The sequence below is a fragment of the Zalophus californianus genome, chromosome 10 (genome assembly GCF_009762305.2).
Source record: "Zalophus californianus isolate mZalCal1 chromosome 10, mZalCal1.pri.v2, whole genome shotgun sequence".
In the NCBI taxonomy this organism is placed as follows: domain Eukaryota; kingdom Metazoa; phylum Chordata; class Mammalia; order Carnivora; family Otariidae; genus Zalophus; species Zalophus californianus.
The window spans coordinates 32,295,498-32,319,652 of record NC_045604.1 but is presented as its reverse complement, the minus strand read 5'-3'; the positions used below and the strand labels follow the sequence as shown (position 1 = coordinate 32,319,652).

At 33.7% G+C, this 24,155-nt stretch overlaps 1 protein-coding gene across 6 annotated transcripts in view; it reads right to left on the bottom strand.

Annotated features, from left to right (window-relative positions):
* The window catches only part of DENND1B (DENN domain containing 1B), a 271,874-nt gene that overhangs the window by 186,448 nt on the left and 61,271 nt on the right, over nt 1-24,155 (bottom strand). For 5 of the 6 annotated variants that reach the window (XM_027611195.2, XM_027611198.2, XM_027611199.2 and 2 more), the window contains exon 3: nt 21,825-21,868. In XM_027611195.2, coding sequence (XP_027466996.1) covers nt 21,825-21,868 — 44 coding nt within the window. Of the gene's footprint in view, nt 1-21,824; nt 21,869-23,541; nt 23,658-24,155 lie in introns of those variants that run through there. The other variant, XM_027611196.2, reaches the window with a different exon arrangement.

Here is a 24,155-nt window from a genome sequence, read left to right as displayed (position 1 = left end):
TATGACTGTTTTATTCTCCAACATTATGAAAGATCAATGTTATTTTTCATATTTTTATACTCCCCTCAACAAATACTCCCATCATAATATCCCCAGGTTATAAAATCAGCAAATTTTCTCATACAATGATGAAAATATACCATGTCTTTGCTCTCCTAATGACTTATTTCAAGATATAGGTTATAGAGCGTTTAACCACTTCTAATATTATAATCTACATATGTCATTCATCAGTAACCAGAGATCAATGAAGTTAGTAGCAAGCCAGAAAGTCTTAGTAGTTACAATTGGCATAATAAATGGAAACAAATGGATCTCTAAAATCTTTTGGGGCTTATTCAACTTTGGAGTTCCTCTCATGCCTAACCAGTGCCTGGCACATCACTCATACTCTGAAGAAAATTTGTTGAACTCATATTAAATTACACTGTTTTTAGCATCATAAGAATAAATTTGCCTTGGTAGACAGTTCAAGGAAATGTGATTTATGAGTGTGCATGTTTTCTTATTTCATTACTTTCATATATATATATATATATAAAATAAAATCATTGCTGGGGTGCATGGGTAGCTGAGTTGGTTCAGTGTCTGACTTGACCTCAGCTCAGGTCTTGATCTCAGGGTCGTGAGTTCAAAGCCCCACGTATAGTAGTACTAGTAGTAATAATAATAATAGTAATAGCCTACTCTATGCCAGGTTCTGACCTAAGCACTTTACATCTATTACCTCATTTAGTCCTTACAAGAACTTCTGTTTTGTTTCCTTTTCCTTGTGGAAAAAAACAAAAAGAAGTCAAAGGGACTAAGTAACTTGTCCAAAGTCACACAGCTAGCAAATGTTAAAGTCAGGACTTAAACTCATAGGCTAAAGCTTCTAACCATTATTCTCCATCCTATGTATTTTTTTTTCACTTTGTTTTCATGAAGGTTCTAACATATAATCAGCAGATACCTAATTTGATGCCCACTTGGTCTCTATGTGGTAGATATTTCCCATATTTATGAAGAGTTAAAATTATACAAGATTTCAAAACAAAAGTTCAACCTGGTGTATGAAAAAAATAAAAGGGACCAAGACATGAAGGAATCACAAGGAGAAACATGAGATAATATGTAATTACAAATGTGAGTCTTACTTGCCCTAGGTTGTTCCATTCCCTTGAAATTAACTTCTGATACAAAAAAATAAAAAATAAAAAATAAATGCTGCTTACGCCTATGCTTGTTTATTACTACTGAGAATATCCGATTTACAGTAAACTAACACCTAACTCCTTTCAAATAACAGACTTATAAATGAGGGCTTAAGTTGATTCTCACAGAGGAATAAAATATCAAGTAATTAAATTTGAAGCGTATTCTTTAAAATCTGAAACAAAATCATGTGTCACATAGCAGAACAAGGACCACACCAGAACAAGTCAGTCATACTAGAGTAACAAAAGCAGTATGAGGTTAAACAACGTTAATAATAACAAAGGGAGTTAGGCTTGAGAGAATATTTATTCATCTTAGGCTCAAGAATGAAGATTTGTAGATAGGTCAAAGCTGTCTGTATATGATGGTCAGATGGACAAGGAAAACTAGCTCAGATAGTGAACACCCTGGGTTCAGTTATACCTTTAGCAATTCTATTCAATGAAGTTTGCTAGACATTTTTATCCCTTTCAATCTAAAGCAAGAACTAAAGTGCTTATAATTAATATACAACAGATACAGTCAACAGGCAGGACTAAAAATCAAGACTCCTGGAGCTCTGACTTTATACATATATTTTTTAGGTTATCTTAAATTACCCACGATTTTTCTTTTATAAAAAATGTACATGCCCATAATTTTTAATATGTCAAGCTACAATTAAACTTGAAGTCATAGTGGGGTTTTTTTTGAATGAATATTTCTTGAAATTCTAAATAGAAATACCATGAGCAATTATTTTGCAAACTTATCCTACCACACCCATTATAGAACATCCACCTCTTGGAATAAAAATTTAGTTCACACTCTCTGCTGACGTAATCCTTGGCCTCTTGCTGAGATTATAAGTAAAGGTGCCAATTTTGGTTTTAGTTCTTGTAATGCAGAAAACTCTTTCTATGAGAAACTGAACTGTGAACACTGGTTCTTTTCACACATAGAAAGCCACCAAACAGGCCTCACCAAATAGCAATGAGTTTTGATCACTCCTAGTCTAGTCCACTTTGGCATAAATGGCCTTAAAGAGAAAACACAATTTCCTGAATCTCTTGTAAAGGATTTTGCTCAATAAACCAGAAACTACATGTTGTCATTTGATAAACTCTCTCAGTTAAGAAGTAATAATTCTCTTGAATAAATTATCTCATACTTTCTACATATTCCTTACAATATATTATTGTATTGGAATATGTGGAGACCAAGAATAATTATAAAAACAGCAGTGGTTTATTTGTAAAAGCAGACTAAAATAAATTCCACAAAGTTAGATTCAACCTTTGGTCAGCTAAAAAGGAGACCTAAAATAATTCTCTTTCACTGAAAATTTTCTTTAAAGTATGATGTAAATTCAGCAAGTCTCCATCACTTCTCATTGTTGATTCTTCTCAGCTTGGTGCCACCAGTGATCTCTAATTTCTTCATCCAATAACCTTTTTTTCCAGTCTTTATCATATTTGACTTTTCTACAATGTGTCACATTTCATTTATTCATATAATATACATTTATTCAGTATCTACCATGCATGAGACACTTGGGATTAGAAGATGAAAGTGATCCTCCCCATGATCTGAGGAAGCTCAGGTTTCTCCCTAAACCACCCCTGCGTACAAGTATCTTCCTGAGCTGTCTGTGTCCACTTTATCTAGCTCTCCTCCCATCTTTGTCATTTCTTTTCAGGCTGCTTCATGATTCCTTCTCTACAAGCTTTCTCCATTTGGTGGTCCCAGGGTTCTTTCTGTCTTTAGCCTTCACTTCTCCATGGGGAATCCAGTCTCATTGCTAGACACAGTAGATGAAAATCTGGGCACTCCAGCGAAAAATGAGAGGTTCAGAACCCAGGTCAGCTACTTAATAGCTATGTAAAACCATGTCATCATCCTCTCCTAAACTCCAGTCAGAGGTTTCCTCCTACTTAGAAGACATCCCTACCAGAATACCTGGCATATCCAAAACTGAAAACATCATTCTTCCTTCAAAATATGTTCCTCTCCCTAATGCCTTTTTCTATGCTGTCATGCTTTTTCCCAATCTAACTTTTTCCAAACTTTAGAATCAGGCAACAATTTTTCTTTCACTATACACAAGCACATCAGAAACTAGTTAAAACCACATGGACCTCATGTCTGCATTCACCAAAATGACCACTAGACTGCATTGTTGTCTTTTCTGGTCAAATAGGCTAAGGGTAAATATGTGTTACCATTTAGTACTAGCTTACCGAGATAAACTGCAATGTTATCCCTTGTCTAGAAAAAACACATATGAATAAACTGGTAACTATGTATTTGAATAATAATTTATAGAATAAGCAATAATTAATATTTTAATGTAGCATTTATCATCACAATTAGTTAAAATACTTAATTTTTAACAACCATCAAGTTAATTTTTGAAATCCGATCTATTTAAAGGCCAATCATTAATCAAGTGTACTACTTGAAACATTTCTAGGAAATAGCATACCTAACATTACATCTTTAAGATTTAAAAAGCCTAACATATGCAAAGTCTATTAAAATGCACATAATTAATCTTACCCAAAATGAAAATATATCTAATAAGTCGTACTATTCATCTGGACTCTTTTAGCTCTCCCTTAACATACAAATGCATTCCTTTTCCCCAAAACATAGCAGCTGGGAATGAAAGGAAAGATTTCAAATGATCATTTTCACATCATATTCCATCATCTTTTCATCAGTTTTTCCTAGCTTTTCTTTGAGCCCATTCTTTTACAAGAGGTCTCTTTTTAGATCAATCCATATTTCCATAATCCACACTGCTGTTTCCTCCTCTTCTCCCCAGGGTGGACTAACCCCCACATCCAGAACTATGGCTTACAACTGTCATTAAGCCTTACAACAATAACAAGATAACAAAAGAACGGGTGGGGATGAGGCTAGCTCATACCATATGTTGATCAGGTTCAACACTTTCAGCTAATAGAGAATATTTTTTAAACTTCAAAATTTTAATAGTAAAATGTTTTTATATCTACTTATTCTCCCCAATTGTATTTTAGGCTTATGTTTTCAACATTAGTAAACAACCTGGCAGTATTACTTTAGAGCTTATCTATTAATAATGTACTGAAATGGGGAGGGAAAATAGAAATAACCAAACAAAAAGAAGGTGGCAACTTATGGTTAGTTACTGATTCTTGTAACCTACAAGCCTCACTCAACTTATACCAATTCCTAAAAAAGAAATTTCCCTCAAAGGTATTTTTTAAAGCAGTATACAATTATAATAAGCAAGATTATTTCAAAATAACATATTCCATGTGAATTAATATTGACTTTATGTCACTTTTGAAGAATTTTAATTTTTCCATCAAGTACATTTGAAAATGTTACTTTTGTTTCCATGTTTTGTTTCATAGTTACCTAATCTTAAGTTCTTTTTCAACTAAAAATAAAGAAAATTTGAAATGTAACATTTTGAACTGGCAGACTTTCATGCTTCTATCTTATATTTAAATACTTTTTTCTTCTCCTGACTTCCCAAGAACTACTTCTGATTCATCAGCCTATGTTATGTCACTTTGAAAAAATTATTTCAACTGTTTTCTCTGAAAGATTTAAAACCTCTTATAGAACTGATTCCAAATTTATTTCATCAAATGATTATTGCACAAAATAAAAAGCAATTTTTTGTGAAACCACATTTATCTTTTTCAATCTGCATCATCTATTATTATTATTTAATTTCTGTAGGTTGCTGAGTAATGCCTGATGTGTCAGAACTGGTCTGAATCATTTGCATAGTTAGAATGTAATAATTTCACTGCCATCAAAATAAATATAAAAACCTCATCTCTAAGAGCTCATTAAAATAAAACTTGTTCACCTTTAAGCAGAAAAATAAGGTCATTTTCTTCAGGGGCTCACATTTTATTATCTAAAATGTATACTCTTTTCAATAGGAGTTTGCTAGATTGCATAATTCTGTTTCCCAATAAATATTTTAGCTATAAACCAAAATTTCTAAAATACCACGATTTTTTCCAAATTAGTTTCCCTGTTACAATAAAATTTTAAAACTTTAAAACAGTGAAAAATATCAGATAAACATGCAGGTAAAATAAGAATGTGATTTCATTTTGCCTCAAGCTTTCTAACACTGCATCTACAAAAGAAACAATCCTGTCTATATAAAGAAAGGTGGGAAGAGAAAAAAAACCTAATTATGATGATTTTCTTAGATTTAATTTTAAGTACTTTCCCACATGCTTGCCACTTATCTACAATGTTTTATTCTGATTCTTCTTTAGACACAAGAATGCACAAGACAGCTAATGCTGTATCTACATCACAAATTAGTAAGAAGTAATTGATATTTTAGGGTTATTTAGATAGGACACCGATAAAATACTGACATATGAAACAAAGTATGCAGACATGATATAATTCTCTTATATCAACCATATCTCTTTATAAAATTTTATTTAATTAAAAAATAAATCAATTTGACTTAGAAATATGTATTTATATATAATATACATGCTTATAGGGGCAGTGAAATAAAAATTAGCCATCACACATCAAAAATTGGTGCAAGACATTTCATTCTTTCCATTTAGAAAAACATAGAATACAATTAGATTATTTTGTGTGTGTCTGATATGATCCACTGATCATTAAATACGACATAATCAAGTCCAAACAAGCAAAAAAATTCTAATTTTTTATATATTTGCAAAATTTAAACATTTATTTTGAATATATTAAGATTTAATAGATTATTTCCAAATAATTTACATCTTCTTTATAACTGATGTAAGAAGCAAAGTTACAAAATGTCCAGCTATCAGTCTATCTCAATTGCAAATCATAAAGACTTTATATATTGTTCTGACCAAATCCTCTTAAAATCATTAAGAGAAGAAATACAGTTGACCCACATTGAACTCCCATGCAGTTGAAAATCCACATATAATTTTTGACTCCCCCAAAAACTTAACTACTAATAAACTACCATTGACTGGAAGCCTTATTGATAACATAAACAGTCAATTAACACATATTCTGTATGTCATATGTATTATATACTGTATTCCTACAACAATGTAAGCTAGAGAAAAGAAACTTTTTAAAAAACATAAGAAAGAGGAAGAAATACATTGATAGTACTATACTATATTTACTGAAAAATATCTGCAAAAAAGTGGACCTGTGCAGTTCAAACCCATGTTGTTCAAGGGTCACCTGTGTTTTTTGAAATGATGGATGTGTAAAAAGATTTTTTTTAAATAAAGGACAATTCTTCCTAAACCATGCAGAACAACCATTAGACATCATTGAACATGAAAATTGTAGACAGTGTTGAGTATATTTGTTTTGGAATCTGCCAACTAGCTGGCTACCTGCAGTTATAAAAGACCTATGAAGATATAGCTGAAGGGTTAAGATTTAAAATGTTCTTCTGTTACTGTATAATACATAGTTTCTTACTATTATTCACTCTTAGAACTGTAATTTAAACTGTTTCCAGATAATTCCTACAAAGATTTGCTTAATTAATGGAGTTTTTACTATTGTTGTATTTAAAATTACTATGTAATATGTACCCTCTTCTCAAAGCATTTCTAAATGCATTTTTCTCACCTAGCATACTAGTTTGTTAACATATGTTGAATTTTAATTGTTTTATCCTTCTATAGAAAGAAAGAGAAAAGGAACACACAAGTCAGGAACTCATGAACACAGTCTTAGTGTTGCCTAACCTCTCTGCTAAGCTGTATCTTGTCATTCACATTTTGATGAATCCCTATTAGATAACACCAATTGGAAATCTTTCTAAACGTAATACTCCACACCACTCTGAAATCCACTCCTCCTAGATTATCCTGTTCCTGTTTTTCTAAGAAGGTTAAGATAACCTATCACGAGTTTATTCAATTTCCCTTGGCTTCTCACTCATTCATCTAGTCATTCAAAAATCATTTATTCAGATCTTATTATGTACCAGCCACCGTGCGATGTGGGAATTGAAAAATGAGAAAGTTCTGCCCCTTGAAACTTAAAAAAAAACAAAAAACAAATCCACACACATATGAAGTAGGGGAGATAGAAATATTCAAAAAGGAAATATAACTGTAGAATACAGAAATATATTCAAGAGGCTATGGAAGTACAGACAGGTTGCACTGGAGATCAGGGAAGCCTTCAAAGAAGAATTAATTTTCAATCTAATATTGACAATGGCTGTCAATGAAAGAAGAAAAAGAATGGAAATGGAGAGTAAAAACAGAAATGCCACACACAAAAATAAGAAATGGGACCTGGGAAAAGCCAGGGGCATGGTGTAAAGGATATTTGATCATGTCCTCTCACTTGCTGAATGCCTACCCAAGTGCTTCATATAGACCTTAATCTCTACAATGAATCCTGTGAAGTAACTATCATGTCATTCATTGCAGAGGATACTTGTTTCATGGAACAAAGGACAGAACTGACAAAATTCAAACTCCAATCTATGCTATAAAAAATATATAAAGTCTTCTTTTTTTATTTTTATATGATTTTATTTTTTTAATTTTATTATATGTTATGTTAATCACCATACATTACATCATTAGTTTTTGATGTAGTGTTCCATGATTCATTGTTTGCATATAACATCCAGTGCTCCATTCAGTACATGCCCTCTTTAATACCCATCACCAGGCTAACCCATCCCCCCACCCCCTCCCCTCTAGAACCCTCAGTTTGTTTCTCAGAGTCCATAGTCTCTCATGGTTCGTCTTCCCCTCCGATTTCCCCCACTTCATTTTTCCCTTCCTACTATCTTCTTTTCTTTTTTTTAACATATAATGTATTATTTGTTTCAGAGGTACAGGTCTGTGATATTTAATACAAGAAATAAAATTCTAAAGTCTCACGCTATCACTCTACTTCAGTGTCAAATCATGAAACAAGTTCACCGTTCTGTCTTCCAATACACTAGGGTGCCATACTGTGACACCATACACACACACACACACACACACATACATATATGGCAGTGTCTTGTACTCTTATCCTTTACAAAAGGACCAAATTAAGGCAAATACTCAGTGGTCAGGAATAAGGTTTAAAGATCACCTACCATGCACTCTTCCTAAGCACCAGCATCTTCAAAGGAATCTCAGAATGTAATCAAAACATGGGACCAATGCTACAACTACATTCTCCTCCTAAATACTCTTCTACTGCCAGCTTAGAGACCTGTAAATCGCTTTCTCTTCAGTGGTACCCTAAAAGCTGGTCTCCGATAACCCTCAATCCCAAAATAATCAATGAAAATTCATACTCTTCCAGCACACCAGATCAACTGTCATTATTCCATATATACCAACTGACAACAAATCTTGGTGAAGCAAGAAACAATAATGTAGACAGGACCTATGCAAAATATCTAGAACAAACTTCTCTCTCTCACATCCCATTATCCCCTTTTTCTCAAGTCATGCCAGTGTAGGAATGACAATCAAGACTTTAACATTCCTGAAACTGAGTCTTCCTAGAATACTGTCTTTTTTCAACCTAGCCCCTACCATCTGTTCTTCATTCGTTCCACTCTCAAAGAGGGAAGCACATCTTACCATTGCTGTCCAAAGCTAAGCCTTCCACTTAGAATTGTGATGCAGTCTCAGCTGAACCACCACAGAGCCTGTACATCAGTATCATAGCTCATACAGTATTGTATTATGATTAATTTAATTTTGTCTCCCCTACTGGAATATGAGGTCCTTCTGAGCTGGGAACTTCTTATATTTATCTTTATTCACCTAGTATTAGAAAAAATAATGCGTAGTGTATAACTCAGGTAACATCTGTCATCTTGCCATTTCTGCTAATTCTTGCTATATAAGAGATCAACTTTTAGCTTCTGTCTTCAATCTTCTCTTAAAGTGGCTTCTTGCTATTCTATATAAACATGGTTTTCCCCCCTTAAGCCTTTTAATCCTAGAAGCTACCAAAAGTATACTACATATTGCCACCACCAAGAAAATTAGTCAAACTTACTACCTCCTCTTCCTCACTAACCATTCAACTCTTAAGCTTGTTTAAATGTGTGATGTCTTCCTTCCCAGAATTCCTACATTATATTGTTAGTAACTTTTATGGCATTTATTAATACCCAGCCTTCTGTTGGAATTATATGTAGAAGGGAACACTGTAAAAACATGAAACAACCATTTGCTCCTGCATCCCCCATTTATAGAGGAGAAAAATGAAATTCAGAGAAAAAAAATTATTTCCTTAAAGTCATACACTCAAGTTAGTCTTCTGTCAAGTAGAAGACAGAATGATAGTTTGTTCACTTTCGATTCCAGCCCAATCTTCCTTTGCCTAGTAAGCTTCCTAGAAAGTAAGAATGATACAGCTTTGTTTACAGCCTTACGTTGCCAGACCAGTACCTTGCAAAATAAAAAAGTATTATATAAATAATTTCAAGACAGTTTTAGCTACATGCTAATTGCCTAGGTTAAGTTCATTTATTCAGTATTTGGCAAAATTTTTCATCTCTTATAACAACCAAAAACATAACTAAAAAGGCAAAAAGGCCTTGCAAAATACAGCATTACTTTAAGCAATCTATTTTTCAACTTCCTACATATCAGTATTGTCTGTTCACTATATACATTATACCTAAAAATACCACCCAAATTTTTGGTATTTGTGAATCTACTGCATCTATAATTCAGAAAGCCTTTCCTTATTGAATTATTGTGAAATGTTTCCCTAACTCTGGAGAGTATCAATAAAATAGATTATAAAGTCTCATAAATTAAAAAAATTCTTGCACAGATGTTTATAGCAGCTTTATTCATCACTGCCAAAACCTGGAAGGACACCAAGATGTCCTTCAGCAGCTGAACAGATAAATAAATTGTGGTACATACACACAATGGAAAATTATTCAGCACTTGAAAGAAATGAGCTATCAAGCCATGAGAAGACATGAAGGAACTTTAAACACCTATTACTAAGTGAAATAATCCAATCTGAAAAGGCTATATATTTTATGATTCCAACTGTATGACTTTCTGGGCAATGCAAAACCATGGAGACAGCAAAAGGATGAGTGGCTGCTAGGGGTGGGAATGGCAGGGAGAGATGAATACTCAGAGCACAGAGAATTTTTAGGGCAGTACAATATCTGTATGATATTATAATGATGAATATATGTCGTCATACATTTGTCTAAACCCACGGCATGTACAACACCAAGAATGAATCCTAAGGTAAACTACAGACTTTGGGTCATTATGATATGTCAATGTATGTTCATCCTTGGTAAAAAGAATGCACCATTCTGGTGAGTGATGCTGATAATGGGGGAGGCTGTGCATGTCAGGGAGCAGGGGGCATACTGGAAATCTCTGCACCCCCTCTCAATTTTGTCATGAACCATAAAAACTGCTCTAAAAAAGTCTTTAAAAATGTTTTTAATAAAGGATCTCTGTTCTGAATGGCTTATAGAGAGGTATGTACATAAAGTGAATATCCCTAAAAGTCCTATAGAATAAGGAAACTGAACTTCCAAAACTTCCAATGGGCTAAACCTCAAAAAAAAAGTTCTTAGAGAATTCAAATTCACATAATTAAGGTAGATGGGCATACTCATCTAAGTTTATCATTTTGGTTTAATAAATATAGCTGTCTTCTCTGATTTATCAGTGTTAAATATAATACAAGGGTAGATTTATTCTACTTGGGCTTTTTTTCCTAAACTTATGCAGGTGTACTGAACAAATAGGCTAACATGATACAATGTTTAAGGTTATTTAAAAAATGTAAATTTCTATTTAACTAAACTGAATCATTATTCTGGTAAACTTATTTCAAAAGTAATTATATTTTGTTACATATCTGCTTAAACATAATTACATTTTGTTATATACCTGCTTAAACATAATTTCCAAAATCTTAGATTACCAAAATATTAAACTGATATTAAATCGAGTAAATTAATGTATAACTATGGGATATCCAGGTAATTTCCAAGATAGAATACTAAAATATTGATTACTAAGCATAATTTAAGTCTATGTGCTTCTTATTTTTGTATGCTATAAAATGGTTATGCCTTTGGGTCTTTTTAATGAATATGCTAATTTTCTCCACTTTACAAAAATGTTTATGGGATGTGTATGGTTTCAGAAAGTTGTATTATGGGTATTCATGAGGTCTGGTCATCTGCTAAAATGCTTGTGCATGACAGAAAGTTCTCAGTTATCCACCCCTCAGAGTTTTTCTTTTTCTTTGAAACAGAAGTTAGTTACTTAGGTTAAAAGTTGTAATTAATGAGTGGTTAAGACTACACTAGGAACAAGAGCATTGGATAAATACAACTGTGTATATACTTTTGTTTTCAAAGAATAGGTTTGTCTTAAAAACAGAAATTCTTGGGCTTTTTTTTTAACCTCTGTATTCTTGGAAGTTATTGAGGAGTGAAGAGCTACTGTTTATATAATCATATATAATTGAATACTGAAACTTACTGCATTAGAAAATTAAAATAAAATTTTTAACAGATATATGAATTCATTTGCCAACAGCAATCATGGATGCACTGCATGTTAAAACAACATAAATATGGTGATGATGATAATGAAATTAGTTTGGCCTTGCGCATCTCTGAAATATGTCTTAAAGTGTCAGTTTGTTTTTAAATATGAGAGGGCACAATGAAACAAAACTTAATATGTAACTTTTGTTTGTCTTTTTTGATAATACCTGACTCTGAAAAGAAGCTATGAAAATTGTTAAAATTCACTCAACTTTGATGGGTTTGTTTCCTTCGGTTATTGATTAATGCATCTGCCTACAATGTAAAAAGTTATTTTTACCTCTGTATGCCTCTGAGGTAGCTGAACTGACATCACTTAGATAACTTTCAGGCCATTCCAGTGGACTAAGGCCAAACTTCCAAGACTCATTATAGTCAAGAAGCAGAAGGTTTCATGAGACTGTTAAGTTATCCTGTGGGTTAACAGAATAATTTCTGCACTTAGTCCTGAGTTCACTATGTCTTTTTTTTTTATTATGTAATGTTAATCACCATACATTACATCATTAGTTTTTGATGTAGTGTTCCATGATTCATTGTTTGTGTATAATATCCAATGCTCCATGCAGAACATGCCCTCTTTGTTATGTCTTTTATTACTGAAGGGAAGAAAAAGTAAAAAAGTTCATTTATTAAAGAACTATTCAATAGTGTTCCTGACCATATTTATTTTAAATATTTCATTGTCACTTTGATTAAACAAATAACCAAGTGTTGCTTCTTGGATCCCATCTTAGTCAAACATTCCAATCTTCTAACAACTTTTTAAATTTTGCCTTCCCAAACTCAGATTCTGAATGTAGAAAAAGTAAAAAACTTCCAGGATATGTTTTTATAACTAAAACTATCTTGGAGATTTCCTAGAGGTTCCTTGAAAAGCACAGAGATATGTTCTCTTACCTTATAAAATGAGATGCTAGAAATAATCTGGTTTGTTTGATATGTTATTATTATAAGAGATGCACACAAAATGCTGGAAAATGAGAAGAGATGCTCAGCCTGCCCTAGGGTGAACTTGTATATATGTAAATTTTATGAATATGAATATTTCAGAAATCATATGCTGTATAGGAAGTCCCTAGAGAAACACCAATACCCTTGCTGTCCATAATATGTTTTACTCTCCAGAAAGAATGATAAAATCTCTTGTGAAATTGTTAGGTTTTCCTGTATTTATTAGAGTCCTGGCAGTACTTTGCTCAATGATATTAGACAACAATAATATAATGTCAGTTATAATTTCAGTTATTATTTAAAATGTTTACTTGGCGGCACCTGGGTGGCTCAGTCGGTTAAGTGTCTTCAGCTCAGGTCATGATCCCAGGGTCCTGGGATCGAGTCCCACATTGGGCTCCCTGCTCGGCGGGGAGCCTGCTTCTCCCTCTGCCCCTCCCCCCACTTGTTCTCTCTCTCTCTCTCTCTAAAATAAATAAATAAAATCTTTAAAAAAATATTTACTTGGCCATAACCTTTACTTCTTTATTTTAAATCCCTGGCATCTTCTAGGCCAGTGGTTCTCCACTGGGTATGCCCATCAGACTTACCCATGAAGTTCTACAAAAATATATTTGTCTAGGCCCTACTCCAGACATCCTCAATCTCTTTACTTGATATTCTTGGTATATTCTTGCTATATTTTGTCTCAGGATTATTGTAAGCTATATCTCAAGATTTTTCCTCAAATTTTCTCAAATTTTATTCACCCACTTTTATAAATCAGATATAACTTTAACTCCTTTGAAAACAGTCTTGGGTGCCTGGTGGCTCAGTTGGTTGAGTGTCTGCCTTCGGCTTGTGTCACGATCTGAGGGTCTGGGAGAGGGAGATCTCCCTCTCCCTCTGCCACTCCCCCTGCTTTATGTTCTCTCTCTGTCAAATAAATAAAATCAGAAAGAAAGAAAAGAAAGAAAGAGAGAGAGAGAAGGAAGGAAGGAAGGAAGGAAGGAAGGAAGGAAGGAAGGAGAAAGAAAGAAAGAGAAGAAAGAGAAGAAAGAGAAGAAAGAGAAGAAAGAAAGAAAGAAAGAAAGAAAGAAAGAAGAAAGAAAGAAAGAAAGAAAGAAAGAAAGAAAGAAAGAAAGAAAGAAAGAAAGAAAGAAAGAAAGAAAGAAAGAAAGAAAAAGAAAGAAAGAAAAAAGTCTTACTCCTTGCTCTTTGAGACATTTTCTCTAAAACCTTTTTGAGTGGCTTTATTATCTTTTTCATATAACAGAAACAATCGAATTTTCTTTTTCATATTTTATTTTTATTATGAACCCTTACCAGACGTTTCACATTTGATTTTGGGTTTTGTTCTTTTGTTTTTGTTTGGTTTGGTTTGGCTTTTTAGCGAACTGTATAATTGACATACAATGTTGTATTCATTTCAGGTATTCAACATAGCGTATTGACAATTCGATACATTATGCAATGCTCACCATAATCAGTGCAATTACCATCTGTCACCATACATTATTACAATATTACTGACCATATTCCCCACCTGTACTTTTCATCCCTGTGACTTATTTATCTTGTAACTGGAAGTCTGTACCTCTTAATCCCCTTCACCTATTTTGCCCATTCTCCCCAGACCTTTCACATTTGAAAATTATTGGTAATAAATTAACCATAACCATTAAGCCTCTATCATCTATAAGTAGCTTAGTTTAATTTCTGATGCTTGCCTAAAGGCTCTGCTATAAGCTACAGGCCAGAGTTCGTGTTTTTAACAAAACAGGTCAGTCTCAAAGCCTTGGAAAAAGGTTGTATCAGGTATTTCAAACTACTGACACTTCAAAGAACAGACTACTGGTAACAGGCCTTGGAACTGACATCATTTAGATAATTTTCAGGCCATTCCAGTGGACTAAGGCCAAACTTCCAAGACTCATTTTAGTCAAGAAGCAGAAAGTTTCATGAGGCTGTTAAGGCAAAATCCAGCAAAACAATAATTAATTGCTTTGTATTGAATAATAATGAGGAAAATTTTATTGTTTAAAATATTATTGATGCTGTTTTCATGATCTATTTTCTGGACATATAAGGAAGCCCTCCTCTTCCTACACTGTCTGTAACCTACAACAATTTAGTAAACTCTGCTTCTATAAACTGAAATACTTTTAAATCACATCTTATTCTCACTTGATTCCCTCCCTCCCTGAATTCAGAAACTCTTAAGTCCCTTCATTTTTCAAAGCAATATTTTTTTGCATAAATTCAATAAGTCTTTCATTTTACTACTATATAACTGGAAAACTGATTGCACAACCAAGGTCTTAAAGTGTCATTTTGAGAAAGATGCTTGTTTAATCATCCATGCCAAGGCACTTTTAAGGATCAAAGGTTAGCTATACTTATGGAGCCTACAAAGTCATCCCAGAAAAAGTGGCCAGATGCCTGGTTGACAGGGTCCAAACTTAAACGTGTTAAAGAGGGTCCCTTCCTCATAGACCAGGAACCTTAGCAAATTTCGTGAATCTTGAGAAGAATTAACCAAAGTTATAGGCAGCATATGTAAAATCTGGGAAAGATAGTTGCTTGGACCTAGTTTCCTAGCTTTGGGATAGTAAGTAAGAGAGGCTTCTAAAAATCTAATCTGAAATTCCTTATGAAAACTTTCTTGGGGGGGGCGCCTGGGTGGCTCAGTCGTTAAGCATCTGCCTTCGGCTCAGGTCACGATCCCAGGGTCCTGAGATCGAGCCCCGCATGAGGCTCCCTACAGCAGGAAACCTGCTTCTCCCTCTCCCACTCCCCGTACTTGTGTTCCCTCTCTAGCTGTGTCTCTCTCTGTCAAATAAATAAATAAATAATCTTTAAAAAAAAAAAAGAAAAGAAAACTTTCTTGGAAAAAAGTTAATTTTGTAGACATGGCGATTTTTCTACACTGCATGGTTCTAGGTGGGTAAAGTAAATTCACGGAGGCTTGTAGCCTAAATTAACTCTCTTGCTGCACCCATGTAAATAATCAGGTCAAACCCTTAGAAACATGATTTGTTTTGTTTTCTAGAATAATCTTTCTTTGAAATTTTTATGCTTGTAAGAGGAAGAAGAAGATTATAGGAAAAATTTTTAAAAGATTGAATTGAACCAAAAGATTACTGGTTGTTTTCATTGGGAAAAAAGCCATTGCCTAACACATTCTTCTAGGGGCTCTGTGACTTTCATTGTCTTGAAGCTATTTTACAACTCTGTAAATGGTAGCAATACAAATAATATTTGTCCACAGACATGTCTCATAGAGGGACAACTGACTGCCCTCCTCCCTCACCGCTCCCCGTGTGGATAAAGCCACTTCTACGTCTATTTGTAAATTTATTACAGCATTCCTGATTTATCTATACAATTCTGCTACTTTGAGCTCTCCTTTGAATAGGATGCAACATTTTACTCACACCCTCATCAGATAACGAGTTTAAAAAAAACTTAAAAATGAAATGTTACATTTGCATTAGAGTCATGATTATATCTTCTTTTAAAAATTATTCTTTAATACTAGCCTCAGAGTCATTTAGTCTAATGGGGTAAATAGAAAGTAAGGAAAATGACAGATCTAATAAGTGGCATAATATGGGAAGCATAAAATGCCAAGGGAACTCCCAGGAGGTGCATTCAATCTAGACCTGTGACATAAAAGAAGAGGTTTCTTGGAGGAAATGACCCCTAAGCCAAGACTAGAAAGACAGGCAAAAAGGAGTGCAAGTAGGAGATTAGCATTTCAGACAGAAAGACACATGTTCAAAGACAGAATATAAATAAATGGTACAGAAGAGAAAATAATGTTCACTATAAAATACAGACCATTTCTTAAATGGAGAAAGTAAAGGGATACAGAGAAATGGGAGGCTAAAGATGTAAACAAAAGATGTGAAACAAGGAACCTGATCACATTGAGAAGGTGAACCTTATCCTGAAGGCATCAATGGGGAGCAGCGAGTTTGCACGAGTCTTCAGGATTATGGGTTCTGGAGTCAGCGTCTGGCTTGGAATAATGGCTTTACTACTTACTAATTGTGTGACCTTTGCCATGTAAATTAAGTACTTTGTAGTTCTGTCTCTTCATCTGTAAAATGGGAACTGTAGTAGTCCCTTCACTTTTAGAGGCATTATTAGGATTCAGCAAGCTCACACAGGCAAAGCACCTAGACAGTGCCTGGCACACTGTAAGGAACCAATGACAGTAGTGATAGGAGAAGTGGTATTTGTTTCTTAGAGAGATCATTCTAGCTACACTGTGGAGGGTAAATTAAATAGGCACAAAAACAGAAGAGTTAGGAAGATACAAATTAAGGAAAGGACCCTAGAAATAAAGAGAAGTGGAGAGACTGACAAGACATAAAAGAGGCACAAGAATAGGGTCTGAGGACAGACTGGGAGCAGCTGAGTGGGGGAAAGAGAAGTAAAAAATAAACACAGAGTCCTTGGCTTGGAAAGGGGCTTAAGTAGGAGCATCCACTGAAATAAGACACACCAGAACAACCAACCCCGGTTACTCAGGTAACAGGGCAGGCATACTAATACAAAAATGAGTCTGAATCACAAAAGAGGAATACCTCAAAATACCACAGCAGATAAAACATTTTATTTGCATTATGGAGAAAGTACATCAGAGAAAAAGGAAAAGGGCATCTGAGGCATATGAAATGGCCCAGAAGCATGAAAGGCCTGCAGTTTGTGTGAAAATAGGAAAAGCACTGCAAGACTGAAGGTAAATAGGACATATGAGCTGGGGTCAACTCTTCATAATCTTCTTTCCTATCCAAATGGTCTTAATGATTTCTGATGTCTTGGCCATTACTAAAAGATCATGGTTCCATGGTCCTATGACTTCTGCTGATAGCCATGCTGATAAAAAGAAATCTTAAACATGGTTTAAGATTCTCATAAAAATGACAAACTAAAAAGTAACAGTTTTGCCAGTTAAACAGCAGATATCCACTGTAGTCATTCATCAACTAATGGCACAGAAAGCACACATGACAGAAGAATTTCTACATATTAGTACTTCTTATGCTATTAAATTATAAATCTTCCTGAAGGTCTATAAGCAGTAAAATTCTCAAACTTGTTATTCACCTACAAAAACGATATTCTATATAAAGCAGTTTTATCTATGCCTCATCGTAAGTTAATAAACATTCCTGGCCTTGCAATACTTCAACAAAACTACTGGTTCACACTTATGGAGTGTTTTCCACATGCCAGGCGTGGTGCTAAGCGCTTTACAGACTTCACATCATTTCATGCTTACCCCGTAATTCTGTCAGATCAGTAAAATCAGTCCCCTTTTGCAAATGAGTAACTGAGAGAGATTAAGTCCTTATCTAAAGCAACACTTCACACAATCTATAAATACAGAGTTAGTATTCAAACACTTACCTCTTTGATGCCAGCATTTATAAGATTTTATTTCTGACCCCTCTCTAAAAGTGTATTTTTCTCACAAAGATTGACTCCTCTCACTCAAGAAACACAGACTAACCATTGCCCGAAGAGGGCCTGCTATATGCAAGCAGTAAAGCTATAGAAACATGAACCATGAATATGACAAGCAGAGAGTGGGGGAGGGGGGGAATTAAGCATTCTGAAAAAGAGCCTGAAGCCATTAAGTATAAATGTGAACAAAAGAGAACTAAGGGCAATGGAGAGATTACCTTGATAGCAGCAAAAAGAAACAAAATTACTCTTTTTATACAGAAGCTGTGAACCTCTCACAGATGTATGAAGGAATACTGCTAGTATCAGTGGCATGGATGGGAAGACTTGGTCTGCGTTTATCTTCTCAGCCAGAGCCCTCAATATATTTACAAAACATAAATCTGACATCAATTCAGTCTATTTAGCAATCCTCAAATTTGCTCACAGCTTTGTATTTCCTCAGGCTTGTAAACACGTCTCCATTCTTCTCCAATCCCCGAAGTCCCATCCACCACTTACACAAAGATAATTCGACATTTCTTGGAGGGACAAAAAGCAAATTCATCCTCTTGTCACTATTCCTCTCTACCCCATACCCCACAGAGCACCCCTGCATGCAACCTCTTTCCTCCTTCCCCCTTACACTCATCTTCGTTTTCACTCCTAATGTAACCAACCCTTTCAGTTCCTTCTGCTGCCCTCCGCTGAACTGCTAAAATAGCCAACTAATTTCCGTGTTTCCGGTTTATCCCACAACCAATCCATAGGGAAATCTCTTCCCGACTAACCTTCCTAACATACTTATTTTGCTATAGCACACTCTCCTCAAGTTCATCTGAAGGACCAACTCTTTAGCAAGGCCTTTAATGTTACCCAGACCTGGCTCCATTTACATTTACAGTTTCATTTCCTACTTCCCTATACAAAATTCTCCACTGTACCCCCCCAAAAAAATCAATCTACAGCCCCTGAAATGTGACTTTGAACTATCCCACTGGTTCTACCAACTAAAGAAGACATACTCGAGGAGCCTGTAACAAATCAACAACTATGATGAACCAACAACTCCATGTAGTAGAACCAAAGGGTAATGAATTGATACTATTTCTTTGGATTAAATAACACAATGATTTCAAATTATAAAGATAATGAGGGGAAAAGAACCGTTCTGATAAACTATTTTTACAAGAGCTAAAATAAAATAAGTGAGTAGGATCTGGGTCAGCATTCCAAGCAGAAAGAATATAGCTTCATTGCTAATAGCACATGGTTTTGAGTTAGACAAACTTGCCTTCAAATCTTAGCTCTGCCTCTGATAAGCAATGTGATCTCAGATAAGTTTCTTAACCCTCACTCTGGGGCATGATTCTATCTCCTAGCAGTACCGGGTGAGTTTGAAGATAAAATGAATTATGCACATAAAGTACATAGCATACTGCCCAGTGCATGGTAAGAGCTAAACAAAGAGCTTATTAATAATTATTATTACTGAAGCAAGTATCAGATCCAGTGAAAAGGCTGTTTAGCAAGAAGTAGACAGTATACTAGTAAGTGCTAAGAAAGATGAGAAATATACACAGAGTACCTAAATCATCTGTAGTATTCAGAATATTCACCAGAAAGCATACAGCAAAACCATTCTTCAAGGCCCTTGGCTAGATTCCCATATGAAGTTTGGTTTCTTCAGATATAATGTGAAGTGTTTAGACAAAATGGTATCTAAAGCTCCTTTCAATCCTAACCTTCAAAAAAGTGTATAAGAATTGCTATGAACTAGAATTCTAAACATTCATCACCATTACCCAGTTAACTACTTTTACATTTTACAAAGGCTTATTAATGTTCTACTGGCCTCACAAATTTGGAAAACAAAACAACATTTCAGTCCCAACTAAAAAATCCCCATCACCAGTTTATCAGTCACAGAGAGGGACAGCAATAGTCTCGCTGAAAAATTTCCTGTAGCTGAACTCAACAAGTACCTGATGCCCCTACATGAACCCAAAGTGAGGAGTCTTCAAATTTCCTAGGAATTCTCAGGGGCAGTTTAAGAAGTAGAAAATAAAACACAACAGAAAACATGACCTGGACGGGAGGTTTGTTCTTGGGTCAGTGGACAAGAAAGAATCGAGAATACCAAGAGAAGAAGAGTATTTCAAAATGCTAAAATGAGTCAATAAGGCTCTAACCTAACTATACATTACTTTAAAATAAACCCAATTATACATCATATATCCAAATCATATCTTCACTGTAGGGACCTCTTTTGCATACTTAAGATACTTATAAATCTATTCTTTCTCTAAAGAGCTAAAAACAAATTAAGAGTGCATACCCGTCTTTTTATGTGAAAAATAGTCAAGGATTGCATTAGATTGAATTAATAGTTAACATGCACATTTACTGGGACGCCTGGGTGGCTCAGTCAGTTAAGCGTCTGTCTTTGGCTCAGGTGATGATCCCAGTGTCCTGGGATCGAGTCCCATATTGGGCTCCTTATTCAGTAGCAGGAGCTCTCCCTCTGCCTGCTGTTCCCCCCGTTTGTGCTCAGTCTCTCTCTGACAAATAAATAAATCTTTTAAAAAAACGCCCATTTACTGATTTTTTTCAGTGTAACTTCCTAGTCTTACATATAGATTTTCATAAGTAGAAAGTTATCCTTTCACATATCAAAATCACTTTCAGTATACTTATTTCTGAAAGAACTGTTTTAAACAAATATTTTTCTGTATACTTATTTCTGAATGAACTGCTTTAAACAAATACTTTTGTCAGCTTTCAATTTTATAAATTAGGAGAATTTTAAGAATCGTATCTGTGAACTTATGGTTAAGCTTATACTAGTAAATTTTTTAATTTTAACAGTGACAAGAGTGTTTTATACCATTTCTTTGCAGGCAAAAAAATAAAAATATGTTCATCAGATTTCCATAAAAACTGAAATCTGTATTTCAACTATGTATTATATAATTTATTTCAAAATGATAAATCTATAATATAAAATTTTAAAGATTTTTCTATTTACATATATGTCAAAATAACTCATAATTTTGGTCATACTAAATACTTAAGGAACTATAAAAGGCTATAATGCAAAATACAAATGGAATAAATAAAATACAAATAATAAAATACAAAATACAAACTTCATTCTGAAGTCTCATTTTCTTTTAAGAAAGTAAAGCTACAGATAAGAATTACATAAAAATAAGAAAATATCATCAATTCAACATATATGTAAATGATTCAGACATCACTGTAAAAGGAGAGAACTAACCACTTATTTACAGCAGTTACTACTTCAAGTAGACAGAAATAATAGGAGGGTAATTCAACAAAGTATGGTATTGTCAAGGTTTTTTGATGGGAAAAATTTTTAAATGTTTCCAAATATGGTCCATTGATAGATTAAAAGAGTGTAAGAATATGCTGAAACTGTAAACATTCAGTTCTTACTAGTTTTAACATAAAGGCTTCCTCATCACCCATCTACTTGGTAACTTTAAAAGATTTTCCATATACATTCTGCACACATGGTGATTTTTTCCTCACAACTGGTGAAGAGAAAATATTGATAGCAATTCATGTGTAGTAGTAGTTGCTGCAGTAACAGCAGTAATAACCATAGTACTCCAATTATAAACGTTTTTTAAAAAAATTATGTGGTTCCAACCTGGTCGCCAAAGTCCTCTGGGAATTTCCACAATACCACAGGATCTGTAAATAATTGACACATGGCATTAAACAGAGGCAAAAGAGCACATTACACCAACATTCTTGTTAAAACATTGTCAGAGATACTTTTTAAATAATTTTTAAATTTCTCTTTAAACATTTACAGTTGACGAGATTAAAAATAAAGGATTTTGATCTTTTAAGCGTTTTAATGACCTTTGGGAACAGGGACAAATAAAATTAAAATAACTTTGTCAGATTATTAAAACTCATTATTTCTTTTCATAACTCTATTTAGATACTTTACATTTTAAGATTCTGAAATATGAATTTTCAGATTTAACTACACTTAACATATTGGTTTTAATTTGAAAAGAAAAATATAAATGTGGTAAATATGTAATATATTATATATATATATCATAGTTCTTAAAAAGTAGACCAAAATATATCATCTTAAATTTCCATTTAAAATCCTAAATATTTATGAACACTGTAATAATGCTTGCTTTATATCAAAATTCACTTTTGAAATCCCATATTTGCAACTCTATGAAGTGAAGCCTTTTATAAAATAACAGATATAAGTTGGTAGTTCTAAGGCATCAAGCTTACTTAAAAACAACTGATTATTTGCAGGGCATTTTAAAGAAATTTTTCTAATATATCAAGTTATTCATATATAAAAACCAATGTTGTTTTATAAATATTCTCACTGGTTTTTCATTTTCATCATTTCTCACAATATTTCTTTTCTACTTACCTCTGAATATCTGTAGATGGGCTTTAAAAGGATAGTGTACAATGGATAATATTACTTCTGTAAAAGCCTTTGAAAGCTCAAGATAATATAAGTAACAAGTACCACTGATATAACAGAATTTGAATTCCACTCCAAGTAAAAAGGGCAGACCAAAGACATCACTTTATGTTCTCAATAAGTTCTATTTCATTATTTCCACTATTCCATGTTGCTTTTATAAAAATACAGTCCAAGAATGCGTAATTCCAGGTTTTTAATTCCAAAACTCAATAATTACTAGCAACATTTTTAGTATGAGCTATCTCCTCTTGCTGTATTACTCATTAAGTTCAAAAGAATTTTTTTCAATTATTTTAAATTAAAAAGAAAAGAAAGCATGCTTTCTATAATTAACCTTTTTACTTAGTAAGGAATAGAAGGTTCCCATATAAGTCAATATAAATAAATCATTTAAAACATCTTATATAAAAATAATGCATTACAAATTCACAATGATAATATTAAATATCTCTTCATGTAAAACAAAGTGTACATTTCTAAAATGAAGGACATGCATTATAGGTCACCTAAAAATACTCAAGACATGGAAGATTATGTTGGAAAATATATATGGGTGAGTTATGAGTGTGTGTTTTATTGGAAAATATGTACGTGTGAGTCGTTTTACCAAAATGATAATTATCAAGATTTGAATCGCATAAAACAAAAGTGTTATGATGGAATCTTCATGAAATATTGGTATTATTTTGATAAAGTTAATATACTAATGGCCACATAAGTAAGTCAATTATACAGAAATGCAGAATAGTTCTCTCATAAATAATGGAGTTAAAGAGTTTCAATGTGAATACTTAAAACATCCCTTTTGAACAACCTCAATTTTATAGTTGTCATTTAAGAAAATGTTTGTGATAAATTTCTTACACTTATGTCTTAAAACCAGCATGTTTACCTTGTACAGATAATGCTTTGCCCCTATTGTTCACAGCATTTACCCACGTATGTTCTGCTAATTCACTTTTTCTCATCTTCTATTAATGCTGTTGTTTTTTTTTTCCAGTATTGCCTATTCTTTCACAGAGAGAAGGAACAAGTGAATTCATATAAATAACATCTACTGGCTTATATTCAGTGAAAAATATCCTATTTCTTTTCATTAAATGAAATTTCCACTTCAGCAAAAATTTACTGTAACGTGAATCCATATTTTGAAATGGATTAACTTAGTTACTGCCTGTGTTGTTAGACATACACCGTATCTGACACATCTCTGTAGAAACTTTTCACAAGTACTGCAAAGGAAAAAAAAAATGGCTCTTAAAAAGAAATAATAACCTGATTCTCAAATGTATGCACAAAGACTGGATTTTCTATTCCCTGAGAACTACTGTCTCCCTATCAGATCTGACCTGGAGGGTTTAAGTCGGTTTTCTGCTTGTTTTATGGATGGAAGGATGAGAACCACTGGCAGAAATCACTGCTGCTGGTGAGGTCTGAAGCACACTGCGTCCCTTCTCACCAATGCCTACTACTAATTCAAGAGAGACTCTGGATCTTAATTTTAAA